The sequence below is a fragment of the Ammospiza caudacuta genome, chromosome 33 (assembly GCF_027887145.1).
Source record: "Ammospiza caudacuta isolate bAmmCau1 chromosome 33, bAmmCau1.pri, whole genome shotgun sequence".
NCBI classification, from domain to species: domain Eukaryota; kingdom Metazoa; phylum Chordata; class Aves; order Passeriformes; family Passerellidae; genus Ammospiza; species Ammospiza caudacuta.
Window position 1 is genome coordinate 923,409 of NC_080625.1, and position 10,165 is coordinate 933,573.

Genomic DNA, 10,165 nt, shown 5'->3' on the forward strand with positions numbered 1-10,165 from the left:
TCCGCGTTCCCGCCTAAATCCAGCCGGGATAGGCGGAATCCGCCTGGAAATGGCGAGACGGAGCCTGTGTTCCTTGGGGGTGGATCCTAAATCTCCTGGGATTGAGCCAAAGCGCCCAAATCCTGGGGTATCCATGCATAAGGGCAGTACTGGAAAGGGCGGGTGCCCAGCCCCTTTCCGGCCCCTCCTGAGACGGCTCCGTCATTTGCTTGTTGCCGCTACCGAGAACGGTTCTGGACTGGGCCTGTCAGAATCCGCCAGGAAATTGTGGGACGGAGCCTAAATCGACTGGGGGTGGATCCTAAATCCCCTGGATTGAGCCAAAGCGCCTAAATCCTCGGGCTTCCGTGGAAAGGGCGGGCGTCCAGCCCCTTTCCCACCCTCTCTGAGGCGGCTCCGCCATTTTCTCGGCGACGTCCCCGAGGGCCGATTCTGGGCCGGCACCGACGCTGGTCCCGCGGCTCCTTCGCCACCAGAGCGTCCCCAAGGTGTCCCCAAGGTGTCACCAGTGACCATGGAGCCCCAAGAGGTGCGATGGGACGGGGAGGGGACCGGGGACTGGCGCGGGGTGCTGGAGGGGACAGCAGAGGGTGGCAGAGGCTACGAGGGAAGTGGCAGAGGGAACGAGGGAGGGACAGACGGACAGCAGAGCCCTCCAGGGAGGGGCACAAAGGGGAACCCTCGGGGGCAGGGGGCCACCTCAGGATGCCACAAGTGCTACCAGGTCCCTGACACCTTTGCTGTCCCGTCCCCAGCTGTCCCTGGCCATGCTGCAGGCACAGGTCAGGGTGGTGTCCACCCTGGGCGAGCTGCTGGACACCCTGCCCAGGCGGGAGGAGAAGGAGATGCTGCTGCTCGAGTGCCTAAAGCGCCTGTACAGGGGCCTGGAGGAATTCACCAAGGAGCTGCGGGTCACCCTGCGCTGCACTGATGACACCTGGAAGCGCTGCATTGTCACCGATGATGGTGATGGCGGTGTCACCTCCCTGAGCCAGGCCCTGGCCGCCTACAGGAGCACCCCACGGACCACCCAGGACCGTGTGGCAATGGCGGCCCGTGAGTGGCATCAGGTGGTGTCTGTGCTTGTGGACAGGTGGGCCCAGCTCAACAGGAAGGCCTCTGAGCTCCGTGACACCTGGAGCGAGGTGGCCACTGAGGCAATGACTGCCGAGCTCAGGGAGCTGCAGGCCAAGGCTGTCCGCGATGGGACGTCTGAGGAACAGATGGTGGAGCTGGGTCAGGCTCAGGGAGGAGGGGGCCGAGGTGGCGGGAGGAGGGAGGAGGGGGCCAAGGTGGCGGCCAGGGCTGAATTCCCGGTTAGAGAAGGGGCCAGGGTGGCTGCCAGGGAGGCAACAAGGGCAACCATGGTGAGAGAACAGCTGGAGGTGGCCCTGTGGCCGCTGGAGCGCTTGGTGGCCGCGTGTGTCGAAGCCACCGCGTTCCCTCGGGAGCTGCTGTTCCTGCTCGGGGACATCAAGGCCACCCTAGAGGCGTCCCCCGATGTCCCCGATGCCTTGGTGGCCAAGGTGGCCGAGGCCGAGCCACTGTGGGAGGCCAACACCCACCTGGCCAAGGGTCACCTGCTGGGGATAATTGATGACATCCTCAACTACTATAGCAAGGGTGGCCGTGCCAGGCCCAGTGCCCGTGAGGTGGACAAGTGGTGCCAAATAGCCATGGAGGACGTCTCAAGGCTCCTTCGACCCCTGGAGCGTCCCCAGCGCATCCTGAAGTTGTCCGAAGTGAGTGTGGAGCTCCGTAAGGTGCAACAGGGGAGCAGGGAGAGGCGACAGAGGGGACACGGTACGGGGGAATGGGGGATGTGGGGATATGGGGCGGGAGGGGACGGGGGGGTGGCAGGGGTGGCAGCAGGGACAAGAGGCTGACAAAGGGACGGAGGGGTCCAATGGCACCCCTTGGGGGAAGGAAGGCACCCCAGGAGGCCACAAGTGCCACCATGTCCCTGACACCTCCCCTGTCCGTTCCCCAGCTGTCCCCGGCCCCGCTGCAGGCACAGGTCACCGTGGTGTCCACCCTGGGCGAGCTGCTGGACACCCTGCCCAGGCGGGACGAGGAGATGCTGCTGCTGCTGATGCCCCCGGGGTGCCTGCACGAGGACCTGAGCAAATTCACCAGGGAGCTGTGGGAAACCATGCGGTGCGCTAACTGCGTCTGGTCCCACTGCTACGACCCCGACAGTGTCGCTTACCGCGTCACCTCCCTGAGCCGCGCCCTGGCCGCCTACGAGAGCACGCCGTGGACCACCTGGCGCAACGTGACGATGACAGCCCGCGCGTGGCCCGTGTGGGTGCTGGCGGACAGCTGGGATGAGGTGGCCAGGAGGGCCGCCAAGCTCCGCGACGCCTGCAGGGCGGTGGTCGCTGAGGCGGCCTCTGAGGAGGCCACCGCCACCACCCGAGTGAGGAAGCTGCGGGAGAAGGCTGCCCGTGATGGGACAGCGCAGGAAAACGTGGCGGGGCTGGGTCAGGCCCTGGGCGGGGAGAAGGGGGCCGAGGTGGTGGCCGGGCACGGAGGCCAGGTGAGGGAACAGGCCACGGTGGCGGCCACCCAGGCAACCAGGGCCATCAGGAGGAGACAGCGGCTGGAGGCGGCCCTGGGGCTGCTGGAGCGCTTGGTGGCCGCGTGTGACGAAGCCACCGCGTTCCCCCGGGAGCTGCAGCGCAGGGTTGGGGACATCGAGACCGCCCTGGAGGACACAAATGAGGCGTCCCCCAAAGTCCCCGAGGACTTGGTGGCCAAGGTGGCCGAGGCCGAGTGGCTGTGGGAGGCCACCACCTGCCTGGGCAAGGATCACCTGCTGGGGGCAGTTGATCACATCGTCAAGTTCTGTTTCAATTTTGGTGACAATAGCTATACCGGGGTGGACGAGCGGTGCCGAAGAGCCATGAAGGACATCCCAAGGCTCCTTCGACCCCGAGAGCGTCCCCAAGGTGTCCCCAAGGCGTTCCCACTGAGCAAGGAGCTCCAAGAGGTGCGACAGGGCAAGGGGGGAAAGAGGGACATGCGAGGGACACAGAGGATGGACGGGGGTGGCAGAGGGACAGCAGTGGCGGCAGGGCGGTGGCAGAGGGGACAAGAGGCTGACAGAGGGATGGAGGGAATAAAGGAGACCTCTTGGGGGCTGGGGGCCACCCCAGGAGGCCGCAAGTGCCACCAGGTCCCTGACACCTCCCCTGTCCGTTCCCCAGCTGTTCCTGGCCCTGCTGCAGCCACAGGTCACCGTGGTGGCCACCCTGGGCGAGCTGCTGGACACCCTGCCCAGGCGGGACGAGGAGATGCTGGTGTTGATGTCCCCAGGGTGCCCGTACTGGGATCTGGAGGAATTCACCAATGACCTCTGGGCCACCATGAGCTGTATTGATGACACCTGCAGGCGCCACAATGTCACCTCCGATGACGGTGACCCTGTCACCTCCCTGAGCCGGGCTCTGGCCGCCTACAAGAGCACCCCAGGGACACCCCGGAAGCGTGTGACAACGGCCGCCAGCGAGTGGCACCAGTCAGTGGATACGCTCGAGCAGAGCTGGGCCCAGGTGGCCAGGAAGGCCAGCGAGCTCCGTGACATCTACAGGAAGGTGGCCTCTGAAGCGGCCAAAAGAGCGGCCACCACCGCCGCCCGCGCCAGGGGTCTGAAGGCCTGGGTTGCACTTTATGGCACAGCTCAGGAAAACGTGGTGGAGCTGGATCAGGCCCTGGGCTGGGAGGGCAAGTTCAGGAGAAAGGCCGTGGTGGCTGCCAGCGAGGCGACGAGGGCCACCACGGTGACACAGCAGCTGGAGGCGGCCCTGGGGCTGCTGCAGCGCTTGGTGGCCGCGTGTGACAAAGCCACCGCGTTCCCCCGGGAGCTGCAGCGCAGGCTTGGGGACATCGAGGCCGCCCTGGAGGGGACAAATGAAGCTTCCCCCGATGTCCCTGAGGACTTGGTGGCCAAGGTGGCCGTGGCCGAGCGGCTGTGGGAGGCCAACGCCCGCCTGGCCGAGGATCACCTGCTGGGGACACTTGGAGACATCATCGGCGTCCATTTCACCTGTGGTCCCACCGGCCCCAGCGTCTGCGGGGTGACCAAGCGGTGCCAAAGAGCCACCAAGGACATCCCAAATCTCCTTGGACCCCCAGAGAACGTCCAAACCATCCCCAAGGTGTCCCCAGTGAGCACGGAGCTCCAAGAGGTGCGACAGGGGCGGGGGAGAGGGGGACAGAGGGGACACTGGGGTGGAAGGGGTGGCAATGGGGGAATGGAGGGGACACAGGAAGGCTGGCGGGAGGGGACAGGGGGTGACAAAGGGGACAGGAGGGAGTGGCAGGAAGGGGGAAGGTGACAGAGGGGTGGAGGGGAAAGGGGGGATGAGGGGACACGTGGGGGGAGAAGGGACACGGGGGCTGGGGGGAGTGGCAGAATGGGCAGCAGTGGGAGCGCTGGGTGGAACGGGCTATGAGGGGGTGGACAGGGGGGCAGAGAGGGAACAAGAGGCTGACAAAGGGACGGAGGGGACAAAAGGGACACCTCAGTGGATGGGGAACAGCCCAGCAGGCCGTAATGCCACCAGGTCTCTGACACCTCCCCTGTCTCCTCCTCAGCGGTGCTCAGCCCTGCTGCAGGCACAGGTCACCGTGGTGGCCACCCTGGGCGAGCTGCTGGACACCCTGCCCAGGCAGGACAAGGAGATTCCGCTGCCCGTGTCTGCAGTGAGCCTCTACTGGGACCTGGTGGACTTCACTGAGAACCTCCTTGTCACCCTGTACTGTGTTGATGACGCCTGGTGGCACCGCAATGTCACCGACAATGATGATGACAACCCTCCCACCTGTGACGATGGCGACCATCTCATCTCCCTCAGCCAGGCCCTGGCTGCCTACCAGAGCACCGAATGGACCGCCTGGCACCATGTGACAATGGCAGCAGGGAAGTGGCAGCGGTCGGTGGCTGTGCTTGTGGAGAGATGGGCCCAGCTGGCCAGGAGGGCCACCAAGCTCCACAGCACCTGCAGGGAGGTGGCCACTGAGGCGGCCACCAAGGCGGCCACCATCGCCACCCGGGCCAGGGAGCTGCAGGAGAAGGGTGCCCGTGATGGGACAGCTCAGGGAAACATGGTGGGGCTGGGTCAGGCCCTGGGCGGGGAGGAGGGGGCCGAGGTGGTGGCCGGGCACGGAGCCCAGGTGAGGAGAGATGCCATGGTGGCTGCCAGCGAGGCAACGAGGGCCACCGTGGTGACACAGCGGCTGGACGCAGCCCTGGGGCTGCTGCAGCGCTTGGTGGCCGCGTGTGACGAAGCCGCCGCGTTCCCCCGGGAGCTGCAGCGCAGGGTTGGGAAAATCAAGACCACCGTGGAGGGCACAAATGAGGCGTCCCCCAAAGTCCCCGAGGGCTTGGTGGCCAAGGTGGCCGAGGCCGAGCAGCTGTGGGAGGCCAACGCCCGCCTGGCCAAGGGTCACCTGCTGGGGGCAGTTCCAGACACCATCAAGTTCTTGTTCGATGGTGGTCCCGACAGCCCCTGTGAGGTGGCCAAAGAGTGGTGCCAAAGAGCCACGGAGGACATCCCAAGGCTCCTTCGACCCCCAGAGTGTCCCCAGAGCGTCCCCGAGGTGTCCCCAGTGAGTGTGGAACCCCAAGAGGTTCAACGGGCGAGGGGGGACAGGAGCTGGGGGAGGAGAGGGGGACTGAGGGGACCCTGAGGGGGAAGGGGCAATTGTTGGGGATGGAGGGAACACAGGGATGGAGGGAGGGGACAGCAGGGAGTGGCAGGAGGGGGGGAGGTGACAGATGAGTGGAGGGAAAAGGGGTAAGGGGGCAGAGGGGGATGGGGGGTACGCGGTGGGGAGGGGACATGGGGGGCTGGCGGGTGTGGCAGAGGGGACAGCATTGGGGGCAGGGGGTGGGAGGGGCTATGAGGGGAGGGGCAGGGGGTGGCAGAGGGAACAAGAGCCTGACAGAAAGATGGAGGGGACAAACTGGGACCCCTCAGAGGCAGGGTGCCACCCCAGGAGGCCACAAGTGCCACCAGGTCCCTGACACCTTTGCTGTCCCCTCCCCAGCTGTCCCCGGCCATGCTGCAGCCACAGGTCACCGTGGTGGCCACCCTGGGCAAGGTGCTGGCCACCCTGCCCACGTTGGAGGAGGAGGAGACGCTGCTGCTCGAGTCCCCAGGGCGCCTGCACAGGGGCCTGAAGGAATTCACCATGGAGCTGTGGGACACCCGGTACTGCATTGAAGACACCTGGAGGCGCCACATTGTCACCGAAGATCGTGATGGCGGTGTCACCTCCCTGAGCCAGGCCCTGGCCGCCTACAGGAGCACCCCACGGATCACCTGGCTCCGTGTGACAATGGCCGGCGAGTGGCAGGGGTTGGTGGCTGCGCTTGTGGCCAGCTGGGCCCAGCTGGTCAGGAAGGCCACCGAGCTCCGTGACACCTGCAGGGATTTGGCCACCAAGGCGGCCGACAGGGCGGGCACCGCCACCAGCCAGGGCAGGGAGCTGCAGGCCCAGGCTGCCCGTGATGGGACAGCTCTGGAACGCACGGGGGAGCTGGCTCAGGCCCTGGGTGGGGAGGAGGGGGCTGAGGGTGCGGCCAGGCCTCAGTCCCCGGTGAGGGAAGAGGCCATGGTGGCTGCCAGCGAGGCAAGAAGGGTGAGACAGCGGCTGTGGGCGGCCCTGGGGCTGCTGCAGCGCTTGGTGGCCGCGTGTCGCAAAGGCACCGCGTTCCCCCGGGAGCTGCAGCGCCTGCTCAGGGACACCAGGGCCGCCCTGCAGGGGACGAATGAGGGGTCCCCCACTATCCCCGAGGACTTGGTGGCCAAGGTGGCCGTGGCCGAGCGGCTGTGGGAGGCCAACGCCCGCCTGGCCAAGGGTCACCTGCTGGGGATAATTGATGATATCCTCAATTTCTATAGCAAGGGTGGCCATGCCAGGCCCAGTGCCCATGAGGTGGACGAGTGGTGCCAAAGAGCCGCTGAGGAAATCCGAAATCTGCTGCAGGGATGATGATGTCGCTGCCGTGACATCACAATGGCAGTTATAAAAAATGCGTTTATTTTATGATTGGCTTTTCGCAAATATTAAAATGAATGTTATATGTTTTGTGTTAGGAAGTAACACTGTATTAATTCCCTTAAGTAGTGCCTTACATATAATTTTAGGTTATAAGACAATGTTATAATAGAAACGATGCTATGTAGGATACTTTTTTTAAAGAAAGGTCTCCCAGTGAGATAGCAGCCACAGGACACCTGAATCTTTCAGAGAAAAAGAATTCATTGCCCTGCTATCAGGAGAAATGAACTTCTTCCCGCCTCAAAGGCGCTGTTAGGATTCAGAGGAAGAAGTTGATGATGACCAGACAGAATCCTGTGTTTGAATGGAATTGATGCATCATGTAAGACGTGTATGAATATGCAACAGGGTATTGCTATTAACGGTTAATCCTCTTTTAACGGGTGTCCTTTTTCAGGCTCGTGCTGCCCTGACAAAGGTACCTGGACATCCGTAACTCTTTGTATTTGTTGTCTCATTTTGTATGAATTCAAATTGTCCAAATTATTATTACTGCATTTATATTACTATTTTTATAGCCATTTTGTTACTATTAAATTTTTAAAATTTTAAAAACAAGTGATTGGCGTTTTTCACACCCCTGGCGCCTCTGAAGAGAACCAGGACAGCGCCCGCTCTTTCCCTGAAGCCGCGCCGCCATCTTGGGTGAGGGCAGTTCCGCCCGCTCCTCAGAGCGCTCCGCGGTCCCTCATAAATCCAGCCGGGAACGGCGGAATCCGCCTGGAAATGGCGGGACGGAGCCTGAATCAACTGGGGCTGGATCCTAAATCTCCTGGGATTGAGCCAAAGCGCCTAAATCCACCGAGCAGCGTCCCTCAGGAGCGCTCCCCAGGCTCAAGCAGCGCAAACTGCCCGGATCTGGGGTGAGGCTGCGCCGCCATCTTGGGTGAGGGCAGTTCCGCCCGCTCCTCAGAGCGCTCCTCGTTCCCTCATAAATCCAGCCGGGAACGGCGGAATGCACCTGGAAATGGCGGAATGAAGCCTACATCACCTGGGGTTGAGCCTTAATCCCCTGGCATTCAACCAAAGCGCCCAAATACATCCAGTAAAGTCCCCTGGAGCGCTCCCCAAGCTCAACCAGCGCAAACTGCCCGTCTCCGGGGCGAAGCCGCGCCGCCATGTTGGGTGAGGGCAGTTCCGCCCGCTCCTCAGAGCGCTCCGCGTTCCCGCCTAAATCCAGCCGGGATAGGCGGAATCCGCCTGGAAATGGCGGGACTGAGCCTAAATCCACGAGGGATGGATCCTAAGTCCCCTGGGAATGAGCCAAAGCGCCCAGATCCTGGGGTATCCATGCATAAAGGCGGTACTGGAAAGGGCGGGTGCCCAGCCCCTTTCCGGCCCCTCCTGAGGCGGCTCCGCCATTTTCTTGGCGCCGCCACCGGGACCTGTTTTGGACCGGGCCCGGCAGAATCCGCCAGGAAATTGCGGGACGGAGCCTAAATCGACTGCCTGTGGATCCTAAATCCCCTGTTATTGAGCCAAAGCGCCCAAATCCTCGGGCTTCCATGGAAAGGGCGGGCGTCCAGCCACTTTCCGACCCTCTCTGAGGCGGCTCCGCCATTTTCTCGGCGACGTCCCCGGGGGCCGATTCTGGGCCGGGACCGGCGCTGGTCCCGCGGCTCCGTCGCCACCAGAGCGTCCCCAAGGTGTCCCCAAGATGTCACCAGTGACCATGGAGCCCCAAGAGGTGCGATGGGACGGGGAGGGGACCCGGGGACTGGCGCGGGGTGCTGGAGGGGACAGCAGAGGGTGGCAGAGGCTACGAGGGGAGTGGGAGAGGGAACGAGGGAGGGACAGACGGACAGCAGAGCCCTCCAGGGAGGGGCACAAAGTGGAACCCTGTGGGGCAGGGGGCCACCTCAGGATGCCACAAGTGCCACCAGGTCCCTGACACCTCCCCTGTCCCCTCCACAGCTGTCCCCAGCCATGCTGCAGGCACAGGTCAGGGTGGTGTCCACCCTGGGCGAGCTGCTGGACACCCTGCCCAGGCAGGAGAAGGCGATGCACAGGGGCCTGAAGGAATTCACCGAGGTGCTCCGGATCGCCCTTAATCGCTGCATTGATGACACCTGGAGGCGCCACCCTGTCACCTCCCTGAGCAAGGCCCTGGCCGCCTACGAGAGCACCCCAGGGATCAGCCTAGCTGACGTCGCAAGGGCGGCCTGTGTGTGGCAGTTGTCGGCGGATTTGCTTCTGGACAGGTGGTCTCAGCTGGCCAGGAAGGCCACTGAGCTCTGTGACACCTGGAGCAAGGTGGCCACTGAGGCAATCACCACCCGGGCCAGGGAGCTGCAGGAGAAGGGTGCCCATGGTGGGACAGCTCAGGAACACATGGTGCAGCAGGGTCAGGCCCTGGGTGGGGAGGAGGGGGCTGAGGTGGTGGCCAGGACTGAATCCCCAGTGAGGGAAGAGGCCGTGGTGGCTGCCAGCGAGGCAACAAGGGCCACCATGGACAGACAGTGGGTGTGGGCGGCCCTGGGGCTGCTGGAGCGCTTGGTGGCCGCGTGTGACGAAGCCACCGCGTTCCCCCGGGAGCTGCAGCGCCTGCTCGGGGACACCAAGACCGCCCTGGAGGCTACAAAGGAGAAATCCCCTGATGTCCCCGAGGACTTGGAGGCCACGTGTGACGAAGCCGCCACCTTCCGCTGGAGTCTGTGGCGCGTGTTCGGACGTCTCAAGGCCACCCAGAAGGAGACAAAGAAGAAATTCCCCGATGCCTTGGTGGCCAAGGTGGCCGAGGCCGAGCAGCTGTGGGAGGCCAACGTCCGCCTGGCCAAGGATCACCTGCTGGGGATAATTGATGACATCACCAAGTTCTATGTCACTGATTTTCCTGCCAGCCCCAGCTCGTGTGGGGTGGCCGAGCGGTGCCAAAGAGCCATGGAGGACATCCCAAGGCTCCTTCGAGCCCCAGAGCGTCCCCAAGGTGTCCCCGAGGTGTCCCCAGTGAGCACGGAGCCCCAAGAGGTGTGACGGGGGAGGGTGGGGGGGGAGAGAGGGACAGAGGGGACACGGTGTGGGGAGAACGGGGGATATGGGAGGGCGAGGGGACACGGGGGCTGGCAGGGGTGGCAGTGGGGACAAGAGGCTGACA

At 63.8% G+C, this 10,165-nt stretch overlaps 1 protein-coding gene across 1 annotated transcript; it reads left to right on the forward strand.

Moving 5' to 3' along the window:
- The first annotated feature begins 266 nt into the window (after positions 1 to 266).
- Positions 267 to 7,586, forward strand: LOC131570181 (uncharacterized). Its single transcript, XM_058822526.1, has 6 exons — positions 267 to 529; positions 756 to 1,742; positions 1,991 to 2,992; positions 3,210 to 4,190; positions 4,600 to 5,613; positions 6,055 to 7,586. Exons 1-6 carry the CDS (start codon positions 515 to 517, stop codon positions 7,000 to 7,002), a joined length of 4,947 nt encoding a protein of 1,648 aa, XP_058678509.1. The 5' UTR covers positions 267 to 514; the 3' UTR covers positions 7,003 to 7,586.
- Positions 7,587 to 10,165: the final 2,579 nt, after the last annotated feature.

Coding starts and splice junctions, on each gene's coding strand:
- LOC131570181 (XM_058822526.1), top strand. Junction 4,191..4,599: donor TGAGCACGGAGCTCCAAGAG/GTGCGACAGGGG, acceptor TCTCCTCCTCAG/CGGTGCTCAGCCCTGCTGCA. Junction 5,614..6,054: donor GCGTCCCCGAGGTGTCCCCA/GTGAGTGTGGAA, acceptor TCCCCTCCCCAG/CTGTCCCCGGCCATGCTGCA.